The 20,682-nt window shown below is 41.5% G+C and overlaps 1 protein-coding gene across 4 annotated transcripts in view; it reads left to right on the top strand.

Annotated features, from left to right (window-relative positions):
* The window catches only part of Grm1 (glutamate metabotropic receptor 1), a 376,706-nt gene extending 360,550 nt beyond the window's left edge, over nucleotides 1–16,156 (top strand). For 2 of the 4 annotated variants that reach the window (XM_076926847.1, XM_076926848.1), the window contains one exon: nucleotides 12,356–16,156. In XM_076926847.1, the coding sequence (XP_076782962.1) occupies nucleotides 12,356–13,301 (946 nt within the window). In that variant the 3' untranslated portion in view covers nucleotides 13,302–16,156. Of the gene's footprint in view, nucleotides 1–4,230; nucleotides 4,316–12,355 lie in introns of all 4 variants that reach the window. The other 2 variants (XM_076926849.1, XM_076926850.1) reach the window with 2 other exon arrangements.
* Nucleotides 16,157–20,682: the final 4,526 nt, after the last annotated feature.

The raw sequence follows: 20,682 nt of genomic DNA, 5'->3' as shown, positions 1-20,682 counted from the left end.
AACTCTTGAGTAAGAAAGATGGCTAACATCACATGGAAGTGCAGGTGAATTTGAAGACATTATGAATTAGGGTAATTTAAATACACAGTGAGGCTGAGCCCTTGCCTCTCCTATCAGTGACTTTCTCCATCTTTCACAGCAATGGCTGAAGCTGAAACCACTCTTTGCTTTCTGGATCCACTTTTATACATACAAGTCCAACAATATTTTATGAATAAAAGTGAATCCGAAAGAGACAATGACTTAATTGAAGTCACAAAGTGCTCTGGGTGCCTTGTCCAGTGGTCAATGTCATGCCTTAGGAAAACAACTGCTGACATTTCTCAAGTTCACATAAAGGATAAATCCTATCAGAAACTGATGTAGGGGCTGCTCAATGTACATAAAATAACACAATAAAACTAAACCATTTGGAGCTAAGTATACCCAAAGAGATGTAGGCCACTATACAAAGAAATATTATTTGGATAATAGAATCAAGTGGAGAAAGTTTGGGCAGTTCATTGGCCCATAACAAGGAACAACTTTATATAAAAAGAACAGAAGAAAGGGAGGGATGAAGATAGAGGGATGGGGGTGGGGGATCCCTTGCACTTTCAAAAGAAATTACTGGAAAGATCTTTCTAACTAAAATTCTGGGATTTCTTCAAATCCACAATTTGTGCCAAAAGATTCCAGCACAGTTTTGGGACTTATATTTGACAAGCCCCCATATGCTGCCTTCTCCCTCCAAGCTTGTACTCTGACTTGCTGAATCTGTAGTTGTTTGAATATGTGGTTTTACAGTGCTAAAAATACCTTAAAACCAAGCTCCTTCTCTCAGTATTTATGTAGCTGGTAAAATGGCCAGTTAGGCGTCAGAGTTTCTAAGCCTTGGCCAATACTCTTTAGTAAACATTCCTTTCATACAATCAAAGCCAGTGTGCAGGGGTACTCTTTATTTTATTTAAATGCAAAGGAAAAGTCAGAGACCAAATCCATCAAGATCATGAAGGAGATTTTACTCTCCTCAACTGCTTTGATCAACAGTCAGTTAGTGTGGCTTTGGAATTTTACAGTTACTACATAAAGCTGTCAATCAGGCTAAAACCAAAAGCAACTACAAACTTCACTAAATGCAAAAGTAGTGCCAAAAAAGAGTCAGAAACAGAGACCACAGGGTTTTCTATCACAGCTCCCCTGGGGCATATAGAAATGCAGATGGTATTCTAGCATGCAAACCAATGAACCTGTGCAGGAGATCAGCCTATCTCTAGGCTACCATGACAGTCCCCATCCTGCTTGTATGCTACCCATTCCTAACAGACAGGATTTCCTACATCAACTTGCAAGGTCTAGTGTAAAACTAAAACACAAAGTCCCTGGTTCAAAAGCTGGAAATGTATTAAAGGTACAGTGCAAACCTATTAGCTCTCAACTGCAAATTCTCTCTCAGTTTTAGAGTTGTCATTTGCTGTCATATTCAGTTGTACAGAAAGATATTCTCAGGGGAAAACCTCTCATTCCAGTTGTTACCCTAGCTACTCATTCTGAGACTTAACCCATGTGCACAATCCAAGATGCAAAGTTCTACTTCCAATTAATCCCTGCACAGGTACCATGGGGGAATTCAAAGTAAATTGTCTCCAGCTTCCATGTGCTCTCTACCTGAGCCATGTTATAAATGTGAGATCCAGAGCATTCTACCAGTTTAAAGACATCTGAAGCATCTGGATCAAGGATAGGCAAAAGGTCCATCCCTCCCCAAGAGCCTGCCAACTGGTAATTGTATTAAATGTTTGGGAGGGGGGGGAAGAGAGACAGAGAGACAGAGAGAGAGATGGAGAAGGAAAGGGAGAGGGATAGGGAGGAAGGAAGAGAGAGGGAAGGACAGGGAGGAAGGGAGAGGGAGGGAGGGAGAGGGAGGGAGGGAGAGGGAGGGAGGGAGAGGGAGGGAGGGAGAGGGAGGGAGGGAGAGGGAGGGAGGGAGAAGGAGAGGGAGGGAGGGAGAGGGAGGGAGGGAGAAGGAGAGGGAGGGAGGGAGAGGGAGGGAGGGAGGGACAGAGAGAGAGAGAGAGAGAGAGAGAGAGAGAGAGAGAGAGAGAGAGAGAGAGAGAGAGATGGTAACACACCTTGGTCCTTCAGGGACTTGTACCCAAGATCCCTCCTGATACCTTGCCATCTGCAGGGATGGGAGGCTATAATGATTGTGATACACCCTAAAGCCCCATGCAAGTAAAATAGAGAAACTGTTGATATGTGACCATCTGTGAGTTGATACTTCAAGACATGTTCCATTTTCTCATTCCACTATCACTTACAGAACACAAACTTAAAGATAAACTTAAGAGCATTTTAAAAAGTTGATCAGCAAGTATAGGGCTCCTAGAGGGATCCTGCTAGTCTCTGGCTTCTGAAGCTAGACCTGCCGGGGAACCCTGGTGCCAGACATCATTTGACCAGACAATGTGCAGACATTTCTCCAAAGTAGAGTTAATTTTAAAGTCGAATGAATGCAGGAAGATTTTAGAAAAACAAAGCCCAGTGCTTCGGACATATTCTCCAGCTTCTTTCTAGAGAAAGAATGTTTTAGCAATGTTTTACAAGTTAAGTGTTCTTTTCTACTTTAATTTATAAATTCAAGCATGGGTTTCCCTTTATTGCCTCCTCCCTGCTGATCATTTTTTAAATGATATTTGTGATGTCAGGTTGGCATGTTTTATGTCATTGTTAGTCTAGTTGGCAAGTTTCAACAGCAAACAGTATCTCTTTGTCTAATTTTTAAAAATAAATAGATTATCTTTGTAGGCATGAAATTATACCAACTTGTGTCTATTTTCTTGTTTTCATTTTTGGACTAGAGTTTCAAATTGTGGAGTTCATCACATGCTTTTGAATATTTTGTGGGCGCTTGTAGTTTGATGGTCATCTATTCATGGACGGGTTTTGCTATTTCCCTATCATATTCAACTATGCATAGAAAATCTTTCCTTGTCATATAAACCCAATTCAGGTTCTTTGCTTCCAAAGGGTGAAAAATTACTATACAGAATTAATTCCACAAGGAAGTTTCAAACTTGCAGATCCTTTTCTGAGAACCTGTTAGTCATCAGCTTGAGGGCTTGGAATATGGGACAAGCCATGATGGCTTGCTTCCTTCCACTTTCAACTCACCCTCCTCTTTCTCTTCCTTCTTCTGAGGTTCTAGCCTTCTGTTTTGATTGGATAGAAAACTGCCATGGTTCTCTCTGGCTATGCCTACAGAGCTATCACCAAAGACTGGAGTAGGTGACTAAACACAGACTTAATAGAAAACGTGTGAGTTCACTGGGGAAAGCTAAAAGAGAGTAAATCTTCACTGGGTTTCCTAAATTGAGAAACTTCCTTTGAACACTGCCATCCTCTTCAACACTGCCAAGAACATGCGCTGGTGCTTCTCCCACCCCTAGTATCTTATGCCTGGAGGTCTTTCCCAGGGTCATGGCCCTCTTTTATGGCATAACAGCAGGATAGCATTCCTACCACCACTTTCTAAGCTACTGGTCTTTCTCAGCACTATGGGGAACTAAACTTACCTTTAGTCAACATCCATACGACTGACTGCCCCATTAACTTTGATGTGTTAGCAAGTGTTCTCTTTTCCAAGAATGACACACTGAACAGATCACCCTGTGTTTTGTATAAGGATCCATCAGCCAGGGCATGAGATGACATGTCCCCTTGTGACAGATTCCTCCAACCTCAGCAGGTGGGTCTTTTGACATTTCACTATTATACATATAAAATCCTTTGAGCACAAGAAAAAAGAGTGACTTTAAATGAAATGGCAGCCATGCCTTTGTGATAGACTAATATGGTCTACAATGTGAAATGGAAAGGAAACCCATGGGTTTGGCTATAAATTTGCGAACATCCATTGAGGCATAGTGGTAGAAAAACAACCTATATGACTGTCCACACGTCCCAAAGTCGTATGTCCACAGTGAAGGGAAAGAATCAGTCTAGGAGAGATCCATGGAAAAGAGCTGGTTCTGTGATGTAAAAGTAAATGTGTTGATGTTGCTTTGAGAAAGAAGCCCCAGCTGTAAGAAACAGTTGCAAGTTCCAAGCAGGGCACAGAAGCAGAGGTGTGCAGAAAGATTCAGGAGCCAGGCTTGGCCCTGCCCTGGACCAGTCACCTCCTGAGTGATGGAGTCACTGATAGGTGTTCACATACTGTTTAACCCCTTGCTTTTTCTTTTCCATCTTCAGGAAGAGGCAGCCAGAATTCTCGCCCGGCAGCCAGTGTCCGTCGGCACATGTGCAGCTTTGAAAACCCCCACACTGCAGTGAATGTGTAAGCTGCATGGAAATACAGTGTTTTGCCCCTTGCTTTCTCTCTCCTGGGTATCTCCACTTTCTAACATGGAACCAATTGTGGTGCATGCCATCAAGAATGAGGGACTCATGGACGTGCCGTGGTTTGCACGACTGTCTTATCCAATCGTCCATCGTTCTTAAAAGGACACTGTCAAGCTGTTAGTTTTTCTGCTTGTTTTCTGTTCCAATGCAGCACTGTCCCCGGCTTTAAGGATTCACTTTGGTCTGTGACTCCCACTCATGAGCTCAAAAGTGAATCTTCCCCTCAACAAATTTGTCAGCTTCTTGGCAAACAGAGCCTTTCTTTTCTTTCTTTTTTTTTCTTTTCTTTTCCTTTTGCCTTCCCCCTCCCCCCGCTGTTGCACAAATGTTTGAAATAATTGCATCTGCATTGAAGTAAAAGCTGTAGCTGAAATTAATGGAAAAGTCCCATAATGTGGGTGTGCGAGGGCGGGTGCCAACATGAGCCACTGCCACTGCCGGGTGTCTCCCACACCCTAGGGAACACAAAACGAAAGGTTTGTGAGTCCCACTTAAAGCAAATTTTATAAACAATCAAACAAACGAAAATAGTTTCCCCAGCATTCTATATGATTTTTATCAGACGTTGAAGTCGGATAAAAACCGTGCATGTTTGGTCCGATTTTTGACCTTTAGCTCTTGACAGTGTCTCTTTAAGTTAACCAAAGCACCTAGACCATGTTCGATTCATTGTGCACGGAGTCTGTGGTTTTTCTCAGCTGTTCCTTTACAGCCCTCCAAACGCCTGGGAGAGTCAAAGGTACACATTCCTGCAGCAGAGGGAGCCCACTGATGAGGTGTCTGTGGCTTGAATAGCTCTTCAGATAGAAGAGCCCAGTTTGTTCCAATGTTTGGTACTGAGCTGGCCGCAGAGGCTGGTAAACAGAGCCATGCTGTCTCTTCCCTTTCCTCAGCGAAGTGTACCAGGAAGTCTGTAGCCTTCTCTTGCTATGCTACCCTGTAAAATCCTCTTTACAAACAACACAGCCACCACCAAATCATCCAGATGTAGGAAGGACACACTGGGTAGTCATGCCGGTGTTTTTAGCATGGCATTTGGGAAGCAACTATCAGAGTCATTGTGCCATAGCTGGATGCCCTCCCTGACATTCTTCCAAGTCTAAAGGCATTAAATATTTCTTGCACTGTGGGCGAGTCTCACCAAGGACACAGTAAGGAAATGCTAATTTGTGACAGCTGCTGGCTGCCTGTCAAAAGAGATTGATAGGGATGGATGTATTTGTCCTGTCACTGGCAGTAGGGCCAAAGAGAATCAACTGACTGTTCATGACTTAAAGGTGAGTTTCTATGAACAAAAGTACAACCCAAATATACTTCTTTGGTGGCGATTAAAGAAGAAAAAAAATAAACATATCAGCAAAGCTAACAGGTGGGTTGTTGAGAACGTTAAGAACAGGCTTTTCAAGCCTCCTGTCTTCAGACTATAAAGGAACAGAAAGAGATCAATGGCTTTCAACTTGTATCCCTCAGACTAAGGCCAGATATTTTTAGTCACGGTTGTCCTGGCAAAATGGAAATAAGAAAATGTTCTTTCTTTATCCTTCAGTACCCACTGAATTTTGTAAAGAGCATGCAAAGAGACTACTGTAAGCAGTAAACTGGATCACTGTGGTCTGTCTCTGTCTCTCTTGCCCCTGAGGAATAATCTAGGCAAAGCAACACAATTTCTCCATATTTGCTAGGCAGACTGTGGGTGCTGAAGGGCCGTAAGTGACTGGCACTAAAATCCAAGGCTGGCAGAAGGGGACATAAAAGAAATGATAGTATTTGACTTGAACTTCCTTCGTAAGTAAAGCAATCTATTCCTACCTCTGTTTCCTAAATGATTCTTACAGCATATGGGGACACACATTTTATCATCTTACAATAATTTGTAATCATATGTATATGTGTTTGTCCATATCTATGAATACAGATACCCATGGAGGCCAGAAGAGGGTGTTGGGTCACACTACAGTTACAGATGGTTATGAGATGTGCCAAGTGGGCGCCCATGTTTTCTGCAAGAACAGTGTGGGCCAGCTCTCTTCAACATGAGAATTTCTTTTATCAGCTAGTAAATTATTAAAAACCAAAGACCTTTTAAAGCTTTCTTGGGAAAGTTTAATAACCATCAGAATTCTCTTTGGAAATGACTCAGTGACTTTATCAGACAGTAGGTACTCATGCTGGAAACAGCTCTAGAGATAGATCCATGTTTCATTGATTTTGATAAAATTAAACTTTTGGATATATTTTTTATTGGTTCATTAAAGAAATCATGGAGTTATTGAAAACCAAAGTGCTGTGTGTGTGTACTCATGCTTGTGTGTGTGTGTGTGTGTGCATATTTGTGTGTTGTCCTTCATGCTATATCATGAAGTTTGGAGATGTAGGAATCAGTTGATCTAAAGACTACTAAATAAGAGTCAAAGATTTTCGCTTCATAAACTGTATATTTCATTAAGACAGTGGTTCTGTGTCTAGCTAATATTGAGGATAGAATTCAAAGAGAGGAAGAAGAAGAAAACTCACGATGCTATTTAAGATTATATATCTACAGAAACTATGGAGTTCTCACACAATAAGAGTTTATCCATCTTCAAAGGAACATTTCAGATTCTCCCTATTACAAGTAGTGATGAACAGGCAAGATGTTTTAACTCTGTTCCTGGTCTTCCATGTGAAGAGATTATGCTGAATATGCAGATTTTTTCTGGAATGTTTCAAGTAGTGGAACTAGTGCCAGTGTGGAAAATAACTTGGGCTTTACTGAAAAAACAGAAGCCTTTCTCAAATGGTTTCAATGAGTCCCAATGCCTAAGAATCTGCAAGAGCCACCTTCCAGATTGCATTCTGGTGTCATCTGGTCAATTCAAATGTAACTGAGAGGATGGACAGCTCCACTAGACTTGGGCCAGACTCCCAAAGTTGGGACTATACCAAAGTGCAATTTTGGAGCTATAGTAGGCTACCCTAGTGTTGGTGGCTCATAGAGTCTGTTCTTGTTTGGGTCTTTCTCTTCCTACTAGAACTCCCTGGTGTTTCCTGATGCTCCTTTTTATTTCATTACATTGGTTACTAGTTTAGTGATCTTGAAGAGAGACAGGTAGGGAGAGAGATCATATGTGTCCAAGTCAGGTAACAACTAATGGGAACCAGTCTTTCCTTCCACCATTTGAGTGCACTGTTTATTCTCAGGTCCTAGAACTTAGCAGCGAGTGCTATCACCCACTTGGCCATTTCAATGGATCTATTTCCCTTTTTCATAGAAAAAAATGATTGACTCCTCAGGTTCTAAGGAGGGAGCGTTTCCTCTTTATGGGGAGCTTTTGTCTTTCCTGTGGCTCTCTTGATGCTGCTGGGAGGCTCCTAAGCCTGGTGATGGAGTCTTGCCTTGATGTCAGCCTAGTACCCACTACTCTTCTCAGAGAGCATGTACTCTGCTCATGTAACCAGCACTTCCCAATAAAGCACAATAAAGCAGACAGGCTCATTCTGAACACCAACGATACAATAACCTGTTTATATGGCCCACTCCCATATTTAATATCTTTTGTGATAAATTATCATTAAATACAAATGTACCTACATTTGTATTTACTACTTTGAGATTCTCCATATTGGCAATGGCAATAACGGCAAGTAGGCAAGATGGTATAACTATTCTCTAGACTACTGCAAATACTGTTGTTTTGTTTTGTTTGGGGCGGGGGTATTGTGACCCTAAGCTAATAGAAGAAAATCAAAGGAAAAACCTCAACCTGTTGATTCCCAGATCACAGACCCAGACCCATCAGTTTTGTTATGCATGGGAGAATGAAACACGTTTCCCCCTCTCCATCTCCTCTTCCTATAGTCTTATCGCCAGACTTAGAGTCATAGCCTATGCCTCTAACAAATCAGCTTCAGATACTTGTCCTGGATGAGCCAATTAAAAGAGCCAATTCAAATAGTGAAACCCAGAGAAGGAGATTTATCCAGTGCAGCCACATTGAGAAGGAGACAAAAAGACCCAGTGATTACCCAAGTCCATATGCTTGTCCTGACTTAAGGTAATGACTTAACTAGAGAATAGGAGGTGTGCAAAGCTAAGCACTTAGGCCAAAGTGTGCTTCTGCCCACCACCAGCTCATCTCCAAGCCTCTCCTTCAAGGTTGCCTGACAAGTTGTAAAGCCTCTGGTATTTCAGACATTTTTACTCCAAAGAATGAGATGGGGGGGGGGGGCTTTGTGTTCTTGAGACCCATTATTTTATAGCCCTTATAACCAGAGAGGCTCAAGGTTGGTTGTTGAAACCACCAATCATTTCATTATCTATCTATCTATCTATCTATCTATCTATCTATCTATCTATCTATGACCATGTGAAGTAAGTCAGCCCTGACCCACAGTGTTTTTATCTCTAAGAAACAGGTTACTTTGGGCCTGAGGTCTGTCTTTGAAAGTTACAAAAATGTTAAGAGTGCTTTGAGACAATTATATGGAGTTTTCTAAGTCAGATTACTTTGTTTGCTCCCCATCCCTCTTTAAGGCAGAGTCATGTGTAGCCCAGGATGACTTAAAGCTTGCCAGGTAACTGACGAGCACCCTTGAACTTCCAGTTCTCCTGTTTCAACCTCCTCATGCCAAGATTACAGGTATTGCCTGGTTTATGCAGGGCTAGAGATCAAAACTAGGGCTTCCTGCACACTTAGCAAGCAATCATTCTATTACTTGTGATAATCCTCCAGCTCTTTCTTAAGATTAAGATAGTAAATAAAGGAGAAGAAGAAGGAGGAGGAAGAGGAGGAGGAAGAAGAGGAGGAGGAGAAGGAGGAGGAGGAGAAGGAGAAGGAGGAGGAGGAGGAAGAGGAGAAGGAGGAGGAGGAAGAGGAAGAGGAAGAAGAGGAGGAGGAGGAAGAAGAGGAGGAGAAGGAGGAGGAGGAGGAGGAGGAGGAGGAGGAGGAGGAGGAGGAGGAGGAGGAGGAGGAGGAGGAGGAGGTTCCCTCTCCCCACAATGTCTGGACTTAACAGTGCTTTTATTTCACAGCACTATTGGACTTTGAATGTATTTTATTCTCTTGCAACACACTAAAGTTTATGCATTTTTCTCTTCTAAACATCAAGTTTCCAGCCTCTTCAGATAGGATGCTCCCTTTTCCCAGGAAACAGGATTGGGTCATTACCTGATTCAGTGACTGTAATTACCTTTATTAATGTTTACTTGATTACAGAACACAATGAAAGCATCTCAGGATGCAGTTGCATTTTTATTTAATGGTAATTTATCATAATACCATTTGCAAGCATTGAAAAAGACTGGTACACTTTCTCCTATAAAATTTTCTTTGCCCAGTCTATAAATGGTGCTTAGAAAACATGTGGATCCATAGACCCTTCAGCTTACCTGTGGACCATGGATGAGAAGTAAGTTTTCCTGAAGGAGCAGTCAATACTCTGTGCTACAATGTCTATGCAATGATGTATTTACCTCAGTGTCTTTGTTTTTTTTTAAGCAATTTGTTTTGTCTTTGGAGAAAAAAAAGGTTAGTCTAATTTTTATAATCCACCAAGTGTCCTGGGGCATAATATTTGTTTCCTAATTAAAGAAGACCTTTACATAATTTAGAGCAAGACTCTGAGGGGAAGTGACACTGCTAATTTTAACAGTGATGGCAAAAATCACCCATCACAAGAATAAAAATTGTGTTCAATAAAATAGAACTAAGTTGGAATTATAGCTGACTGCCTGATCATCAAAAATACTGTTAATATTAGGGTATGGTCCCAAATGAGGCCCCGGGTGGATCTTTTGACAGTGATAAAACAGCTGATTGTATGGTCTGTGAGACAGAGTAGGTGGAGCCGCTACATCAGGGTTTTCCTCAAGTGCAAGGATACCTTGAAGCTAGTTTTAGGGGTGACAGGCAGGGCAGTGTGTTGTTGGGGATGACTTTTTCTCCATGAATAACGAGGTCAGTGCTTTAGATATTATATTTATTTTTGAAGATTTTTTAATATGTTCAATATCAGACTTTAAAATGAATCTCAACTTCTTAGGCTCATTTCATGTTTCAAAGTTACAAAATATGAAATGTTGGACATTATACTTATCATAAGCATTCCAAGAATCATATGTATGGTTCAAAGTCTTTATTTTTGCTTTTCAAAATTATCCAATAAACCATGGTCGTAGTGATCCTTTTCTGCTTTTCCCTCTTTAAACAAAAGACTGTAATGTGGGACAATGTATTTCACACCTCCACCTAAGAATGTTCGTTTTCCAATTTCTTTTAATGTCACAACTTTGTTCTCATTGTGTTCCCTTTTTTTTTTTTCTGTTGCTTTGACAGGTATAAGAAAAAGCAAACTCCTAAAAAGGAAACAAAAAGAAAGAAAATGACTTCTTTTTAAGTATTAGCACTGCTTTTATTAATAGAATGCTATGGTAAGGTGTCGCCATCTGCTAAAAGTTAAACAGAAAATCAGCAGAGTCTCAAAAATAAAGATCCGAACGGTTGCAGCGTGCAGAATGAGTAGAATTTCTGGTTGACATAGAACATTTTGTGTTTTCTTTTTCAGGGTGATTTTCTCCTTGGTTGGTTTCTTGGAGGTGTGAAGAGGATTTAGGCTGATGTGTTAACTATGTATTCTTGTGGCAAAGTATCTGAGAAACTCAGCTGAACAGAGAGATGATTTATCTTAACTCATGGTTTCAGGGGTTCAGCCCATAGGCACTGGACCTGTGCCAAGACGCAGCATCTTGGCACAAAGCATGTGGTAGATCAGAGCAGCTCACCTAAGGGTGGCCAGGAGTACTCTTCCCCCTTCCAACGCTGCTGCTCTGAAAAGCATATTTTCAATGCAGGACCTTTTGAGGTGCACATAGGAACCAAGCCATGACCACCGAGAAGGCTGAAAGGATGGCGGTGTTCTAGAACTTTTCTTTAGCAAGGATAAGTAGAAAAAAGATCCAGGCAGAGTTCTTTGCCTTGGTGACCACTGCTTTGTTAGAATCTTAATTTTGTCTCATTTGCATCAAAGTTGGCAGAAGGATTAATGCTAGCTGTGGGTAATGCGTTTGTTAGTCTTTCCTAGTCTCTCTTTTCCAACGTGCCTGCTCATTTGAGTATTCTTGGGGTAACACTCTCTATCAGCAGCGGAGAAGCTGAACCTTGATGTGAACTGTCATGCACTGTATGTGCCAGAAATAATGTTTTAAGATGAAAAAAAAAAAAGAAAGAAAGAAAATGGGAAATTATGAAATCCTTTAGGCATTCACATACTGGATTTGTTTGTTTGTTTTTCTAGTTGTCTGTTCTTGCTTCCTTTGTGCCAATGTCCTGTCCATGTCCGTGCTACTGACAGGAAATGCAAATCAGAATGGAGAATTGAGAGCTTTTAGTTCAGAAATCCCACAGCACAGCAAAAGTAGCTTTATATATGGGTAAAGTAGCTATATATGGGTCTTAACTTGTCCCAAAGACTAAATTTCTGCATTGTGCTGTCTATTGGAAACTTAAGTTACTGTCTGTGTGTGTATATGTGTGTGTGCTTGCCTTCATTTTGTTCTTCCATTATTTTGATAATTCTTCAGTCTTGCGATCAAATATAATTTTAATTTTTATTATTTGTTAATCATTCCATTAACTGTCATCAATGGGACCGTTTCGTTATTAGAATGTGGATGGAGGTGGAGAGCCAGTGTACTTTGGGAAATTGTCCAAAGTGAAAATAGCTGTATCCACAACAGACTGAACTTTCTCACCAGTGACTTTCCTTGGGTCAATGCTTCTTCCTCAGCATGAGCTCAATGCCTTGGCTCGGCTCCCTCTTCAGAGGCAGCCTAGGGTAGCTGCAGATGCTAGTGTTTCATTTACTGTATGGAGAAGCTGGGGAGGTGGAGGGGACGACTGAATTAGTTGTACAGAGTTGGGGTGGACAAAATTCAGAAGCATTTTGTCCTCTGTGCAGGATCCATGTGTAAATAAACCCATCTCTATTTTATTCATAGTTCTAACGGCAAGTCTGTGTCATGGTCTGAACCAGGTGGAAGACAGGCGCCCAAGGGACAGCATGTGTGGCAGCGCCTCTCTGTGCACGTGAAGACCAGTGAGACGGCCTGTAACCAAACGGCTGTAATCAAACCCCTCACTAAAAGTTACCAAGGCTCTGGTAAGAGCTTGACCTTTTCAGATGCCAGCACCAAGACCCTTTACAATGTGGAGGAAGAGGATAATACCCCTTCGGCTCACTTCAGCCCTCCAAGCAGCCCTTCTATGGTGGTACACCGACGCGGGCCACCCGTGGCCACCACGCCACCTCTGCCACCCCACCTGACTGCAGAAGAGACCCCCCTGTTCCTGGCTGATTCTGTCATCCCTAAGGGCTTGCCTCCTCCAATCCCACAGCAGCAACAGCAGCTGACCCCTCAGCAGCCCTCTCAGCAGCCCCCGCAGCAGCCCAAATCCCTGATGGACCAGATGCAAGGTGTGGTCACCAACTTTGGCTCGGGGATTCCAGATTTCCACGCGGTGCTGGCAGGCCCGGGGACACCAGGGAATGGGCTGCGCTCGCTGTACCCGCCCCCGCCTCCCCCGCAACACCTTCAGATGCTGCCCCTCCAGCTGAGCACCTTCCGGGAGGAGCCCATCTCCCCTGGGGAGGATGACGATGATGACAGCGAGAGGTTCAAACTCCTGCAGGAGTTCGTGTATGAGCGGGAAGGGAACACGGAGGAAGACGAACTGGAGGAGGAGGAGGACCTGCCTGCAGCCAGCAAGCTGACCCCTGAGGATTCGCCTGCCCTGACGCCTCCTTCTCCTTTCCGAGACTCGGTGGCCTCTGGCAGCTCTGTGCCCAGTTCCCCTGTGTCTGAATCCGTGCTCTGCACCCCTCCAAATGTGACCTACGCCTCTGTCATTCTGAGGGACTACAAGCAAAGCTCTTCTACTCTGTAGTGGAGAGAGTGTACATGAAGAAGTCAAAGATGCCAAGGAGTCAACCCTTTCAGAAATGTGGAGAAAGCAGGGGGGAGGCATGGAGATGGAGGACCACAGCCTGCAGGGAAGAAAAAAACCAACCAACCAACCAACCAAACAAACAAACAAACCCCAACGCTGCAGCTGCCTTCAAGAGGGAGAGGGAAGATTCCAACTGAACAGTGGTTCCGGCCAGGATTGTGACTCTTGAATTATTCAAAAACCTTCTCTAGAAAGAAAGGGAATTATGACAAAGCACAATTCCATATGGTATGTAACTTTTATCGAAAAAAATAATAAAACGTAAAAATAAAATCAACAAAAATAATCTCTTCTTTTGCTCAATCATGCATACTTATATCTGCCCACACTCTCTTGGTGAAACTAGAAACGGAGCAGGTCCTGCGATGGTGCCAGCTGAATCATAAGTTCATCGTGCTAGTGAGCAAATGAAGAGAGGGCAGGACACGGGGTGGGGGTGGGGGCGTCGGTTCGGACAGCAGCTCCCATCTCAGACCTTGTCTGTGCTGAGCCTGCAGACTCCTGGACTAAGGAAGACCCAGGAACCGACCTTATAAGGGTCCCTTTCAACTGCTGTGATCGAGTCCCAGCCTGTAGTCACCCGGGATAAAGGCACAGTAACCTTTTGTATTTCTGTGATTCCCTGTGATAGGAAAATGAAAGTATGAGCAAAATCATCACCAAAATGAGCTTCGTCAGAAGCATTATGGAGAATAAAACAGAGAAGCGAGAGGATACATACGCACAGGGCCTTGAACAAGGTGAGCATACCAGCTTCACGGATTTCATACTTGTGTACTGTTACTTTTGGAGAGGAAGAAGATAACAGGTAGTGTCAGAGGCCGTTTGTGAACTCACTTGCACTGTGCCAACCAGGTTCTCCGCTGCTCTTCAGCAAAAGAGGACAATCCGCGTTGCCAGGTTTTACTTACCATTTACTGTAGCAAATAATACCAACCATGGACTTGTAAGATTCGGTTTCAGTACAACGCGGTGCCACTGTTTCTCCCACGTGCTATGGAAACGAATCTATCTTTGAACCTAATGGTGTATTCATAGCAAGTATTACTGGTTTAGATCTTTTTTCTCTATTGTCACAGGAGTTCCTGGAACTAGCAACTGAATGTGTTTTCCTGTGTTCCTTGTATACACGTGATTATGAAATTCGTGCCATTTACTGTCAATCTAGCTGCCACTAGAAAAGTCGTCTTTTGAATATAGTATAAATATTTTTATGTACCAGTGATGTTCTCCACACCACGGTCACCAGTGTCTCTCTGGAGGTTGGGTCTGTGGTCTGATGTTTCTCATGTGCAGCTTCGATGGGAATTCTTCTAAGTGGGATTTATTTTTCAGATATTTTATGATACGAGAATGTTATTAATGAAGTAGTTTGAAAGGGCATTGTATAAAAAGGTCACCAAGCAGTGCGTGACGGTAAACAGTTTGTTTTTACAAATTTGCGCACATTGTTATTAAAATATAAGGTTGAAAAGGCAATATTTAGAATATTTCAGATATATTTTTAAAAAGTTTTTCCACAGCTACTTGAGTTTCATGGTCTTCTAGTATGTAACAACACTCAAGTCCACCCAGAGTGTCTCAACTCTCTGCTTGTCAATCATGCTTGATTTTTTATTTTCATGCATTTTAATTTATATATTTTGTTAGCATCTCTTTCTTATGATCCTCATGTTTACTACTATGTAATATCCACATACATGTAATCCAGTTATTCCATCTTCTCCCTACCTTTTCTAACCCAAAAGAAAAAGATTGTTCGTGTTATTTTTCTTTCTTCTGTTATTTGTGGGATGAATCCTATTCCTTTAAATATCTTTGTTTATGCCTTATGCTCAGTCATTTTAATTTGCTTCCTTCATGTTGAAGCTGCTGATTTCTCAGCCAAAAAGCATCATCTTAGAATCTCTAAAAATCCGAAGCATCATAAGTTAAGAATTTAACATCAACTCTTATGTCAGAGTTGTGTTTTTTGTGTGTTCCCACATTCTACTGCCCGGTTTAGTGAATTCCTTTGCAAGAACTTTTTCCTTTCCTTTTAAAGTTATTTTTAAGCATCTTTATTGCAAAGACCTCATGAATTTAAATATTAGGTTCTGTTTTCACTGTGAAGAAACAGATTTTAAGAAATTATAGTGCAGAGCTGGACATAGAGGTCCATGTCTTTAAGCCTTGGGAGGCAGGGGCAGGTGGATCTCTGTGAGTTTGAGGCCACCCTGCTCTACCCAATACATTCAAAGCCTAAATAGAGAGGCCCTGTCTCAAAAACTAAAACACACAACAAAGATGGTTCAAAGCTAAATAGATGGGTTTCCACAAATTGGGAAACCAGTGAGAGAACACATATTTCTTCCTATGTTCTTTTAAACTTGAAGCATTTGCATATGTCTTTCATTATTATGGGACTTGTGCATTCAGGGCTTTTTGTTGCTGTTGTTTTGTCAGAATAGGTGGGGCAATATTTGCCTATTCAAATGCTATAACAGGAAAGTTCACTCTAGGGTTTTGGTCTGAGAAATTTGGTTGGTGAACACCTTCAATACTAATTAAAATATTACTGGATACCTACTCTTATCCTGATTATGAATTTTCTGGAATAAATAGAATATTAGCTCATATAATTGTTCAGAATTGGAGATGTACACATACATACCCTGTACCTAAAGGGCAAAATATCTTTACTGTAACGTGCGTGCTTCTACAAGGTGTTTTGCTTCTTGTAAAAGTGTTTTCCTTTGGCTTGTTACTGCCTTTTGTCAAATAATCTTGATGATGCTGTATCATAATAAATATTTTCTATTTATTAAATGTGAATATTCCTTCTCTGACCTTTGTAAGCATTACACTAGCAGAAATAGTCCAGTGTAACAAATAATTCCAACAGTTTGATTTGTGTAGAACATACTTCCAAAGACGAAGTTTGAAACACCACACAAATCATGCATGACAAGTCATAAAGTGGAACACAGTTTGGCTTTAAGGACATGTGATCCAAAATTAGAATTCCAAGTCCCATGACATCCGTTGTCATTTGTGCTTTTAAGAGAACAGGATGAGTTATATCTTTAGTGTAACTCTGGAGATGTGGATTCTACCTCTGTTTTACTGGTGCCCATCCAACTTTTCTGTACCCAACTCACTCCATTAAGGGAACCTAGTTTTCCAGCTCTTTAGTATCTTTCTAGTCACGTCAGGCTCAGTTCTAAATTCTAATGAAGACATCACACACAGGCTTCCAAATAAGTCATGCTTTCATATTTTCTACAAAATCCTGGTGTTTTCTAGTGTCCTAGTAAAAAGAAGATCACAGTGATTGGGGGTGGGGTGGGGAAAGTAACACCTGTGACAGTGATGAAGAAGCAAGCTGACAGTGAAGACACCATCCAGCAATTTGTTGAGTCACTAAAAAATGTTCAGTGTGCCTGGTAAGCAGAATTTAAAAACAAAGAAACCCAAAAGCAAGCAAGCAAACAAACAAACAAACAAAAAGCCAAAAGAAACAGAAACTTAGAGTTACAGGAACCGTAAGAGTGAGAAGCAGATGGGAAGGAAAAGAAACAATAGGCAGTAAAGGTGGAGAAGTGAAACATAATAGTTTATATTTGTAGTCTAAGGACATACCTGAGTATTACAGTAGGCACAAGGGTCAATTGGAATGAGCCCAGAAGCACCACTTGGATGATCTTTGGAGAGGCTGTATCTGGGTCTAGACACCACAGTGATGGGTTTCCTGGAAGCAAATCAAAGAGCACCTAAAACCACACCAAATGGACACTGTGCTAGGTTCTTGACATTCCTTCTCTTCCCAGCCTCTCTGTCATGTGGGTATTCTGGAGAACTGAAGTAAACTTGAACTCACTCTCATTTAGCAACTGGTCCACTAGAGCTTCGAGGTTCCAGGACCATGCCCACCCAAGAACCAAGATACCCTTCCACGAGCCCGACAGATTCATGACCACTACACTTTCCCCAGCTTAATACTCCAAAGATAAATTCCAAGATCCTTATCTAGTCCAGAGCTCACATTTCTACCTACTGATCCTCCTTCTGAAACACATTTAACAAGCAACAGGCTCTCTCTTTAACAGAAGAAACGTCTGTCCCCTTGGGCAGCTGGGTCCCTTTCCTGGAGAGGTGCAAGTGGTACTTTGTGTGTAGAGAGACTCAGGAAGGTAGAGCTAATCATGAAATAATGTCCTCTGTGGGAGAAGTACAGGTAAGGCATAAATGGTTGTGATGGAACATCAGGGTGAGGCTACACATACTATTCATGGGAAAGTGTGCATGGGCAGGGTTGGGGCAGGGGTCCCTTTCCTGCAGAAATACATACCTTCAAACAGAGTGAAAGGCAAATTCAGTTATTATGACTGAAAGTCTAACTAGTATCATATTCTTGAAATTGGCTCCATCTCCTCTGGGGGTTTCACTTGGGAAGGACATCCATTAAACCCTGAGCTCAATGGCTTTTCCAGCCTGATTTTCCAAGCACTTCCACGATCCTCCTTAAAACTACATGGTCAGGTCTGTCACAGCTAAGCTCCTTTTCTAGAACTGATGTCTGTCCCAGTCAGATTTCTATTGCTCCGACAAAACACTGTGATCAAAAGCAACTTGTAAAAGAAGGGCTTTATTTGGCTTACACTTATCATCACTGCTCATCACGAAGGGAACATGAGGCAGGTACCTAAAGGTAGGAACTGAATCAGAGGCCATAAAGGAATGTTACTTACAGCTTTGCTCTCTGAAGCTTATTTAATCTACTTACTTGTATAATCCAGAACCATCTTCTCAGGAGCAGCACAGTCCCCAATGTGCTGGGCCATCCCACTTAATCATTAATCAGGAACATGTCCTATACACTTGCCTACAGACCATTTGATAGTCATTTTTCAATTGAGGTAGCCTCAGTTGAGAAAACTCTAGCTGTGTCAAGTTGACAAAAATGACACAAAACAAAAAATTAACCAGTACAGAAAATATATGACAGAATCTTAGAATTGGAAATAAACCTAGAAAATTATTTTAAGTTAGTTTCTATTTTGTTAGGAACCCCTTCCTTTGTGGTCTGTTGTGGGCTGCAGTACAGACAGTGCTTATTTCCTACAACTATTGTGCCAAAGGAGAAGCCAGACAATTCTAGACAGGGACAGAGCATGGCCAAAGCCATCGGTTAGCCTGTGAAGCTAGGGAGAGAGCAGAAGTCAGGCACAGTAGCCAAAAGAAGGAATCCAAGAACCAGAAAAGTCTCAAAAAAGGAAAGGCAAGAAGGCAGCAGTGTCAGATGAGACTCCAGATATGAAGGTGCTTTTGGTGAGGACTGCCCTGTTGGCCAAGGTTTCTTTCCAGAAGTCTATCACATTAAGATTTTTTGCTTTTTGTCTTTGTCTCCCTGGGAATGCTTTCCAGGGACTAAGATCTTGTAGTGCATCTCATAAAGAAAGGCTGCAGCTATCAGAAAACTCATTTTCATTAGACTGTACCTTCATCTGCCATTCTCCCAGTGCCCTGGCTGCTAAAAGGGGTGTGAGTGAACTTAGTCCACAAAACTTATGGCTTCCCTTCTGCTACTTGGATCCAGTGGCTATGCCAATGTTTGTGGTTTAGTCTAGAAGCCAGAGAGTTCTAACTTTATGGTCTTAGTTGTTTTGTGACCTCTAGTCAGGCCTTTGTGGTTATATTCTAAATTTTGAATGTTCTTTAAAACAAATGTTATGTCCAGAACCATACATAATACAACACACATTCTTTGAGTCACTCTAGTTGCTATTCTAATATAGCCACTTCAGAGGTTCACTTAGTGGTCTGACACATTTTGAGCTCTAGCTTAGCTCAGAGCCAGTATCAAACAGAATCTATTTTACTATAGGAAACAGCAATATAGATAAATAGCTTCTTTAGTTGACTTTCTGCAGAGACACACCCCCTCCTCCTTGAGGAGGGGATGTGAGTTAAAGTAATATTATATTGTAGAAGTAGTGTATTGGGGTATCAATCCTTGGAAACCCCTAGAAATGGGGAAAAAGAGGGTGTGAGAAGCATTCAGCAAATAGAGTCACCTGCAATATAGATTGCAAACAATGGAGATAGGCTCCAGCTTCTGGGAATACTGAGGGACAAGGGATGAGATGCCTACAACTTTCCCTACTCCAGAGAATTTATCTACCATTTCACTAGTCATGTTTAGGGCTTCTAGGGATGGAAGTGAGGAATGATGCCCAATTACTTCCAAGTTGTCTTGTATTCCTGTTCCTGGGATCCTCACTTCAGAGAACATCCTCATGTCAGAGGTTTGATGGTGACAGTTGGTCCTTTCGAGAAAGGTGAGTTCTAAGGTGATTTATGGATAATAGCAAGAGTATCTGCTGTCTGGATGCTGACAGCAATTCATAAGGAAGCGGGTAGATGATAGTACAATCCATCAGTAAGCAGGTAATAAATATATATATATATATATATGTTATAGAAATAGATTCAAGTACAGCTAGAGGTGTGAAAACAGGTATATAGAGCACGAAGCAAGTATGTATGGGATTACACTTGAAATATGTGTAGGACTACACTGGAAAGAGGTACTTATAGAATTCACAATGGAAGAATTACCACAAGAGATTACACTAAAGTTTGCTTTAAATATGCATGTCATTAGTCTAGGAGTTATTTCTTTACAATAATTTCCTCTAATTTTGTCATCTTTCATTCAAAAAGTACTAAAATATATTGGAAGAATCCCTAAAGTACATCATCTCCAGCTACCATGTGTTGATACTGTCACTGTAGTTCTTTTTCTTTTCAGTAATTTTATGTGTTTTTTAAGTTTAAAATTATACTTAATTATTAATTTATTTGTTGTATGTGAGGCATGCACACAGGGATCAGAGGACAACTTGTTGGAGTCAGTTCTCTTCTTCTACCATATAGATCATGAGGATCCAACTCAAGTTATCACTTGGCAGCTAGCATCCTAACCCAGTAAACTATCTTATCAGCCCATACTTTTGCTTTTAAAAAGATTTATTTTATGTTTAATCATATGTATGTATGTATGTATGTATATGTGAGTTATGCCGTGTGTGTATATGCAGAAGAGGGTATTGGATCCTCAGAATTTCGAGTTGCAGGTAGTTGTATACTGCCACAAGTTGATGCTGAGAAGTCTGGTCCTCTGCAAGTGCAGCAGGTGTTCTTAACCACTGAGCATTCTCTTCAGTCTCATAAGTTCTCTATTGACAGACTAAGAACTGTCTTTACTGTATAATTGTGCTTCTTGATTTTTATAAATCTATCATTATGGCTTAAAGCAGGAGTTTTACGTAAACTG

The sequence above is a fragment of the Arvicanthis niloticus genome, chromosome 28, assembly GCF_011762505.2.
Source record: "Arvicanthis niloticus isolate mArvNil1 chromosome 28, mArvNil1.pat.X, whole genome shotgun sequence".
In the NCBI taxonomy this organism is placed as follows: domain Eukaryota; kingdom Metazoa; phylum Chordata; class Mammalia; order Rodentia; family Muridae; genus Arvicanthis; species Arvicanthis niloticus.
This window is presented reverse-complemented; position numbering and strand designations above follow the sequence as displayed.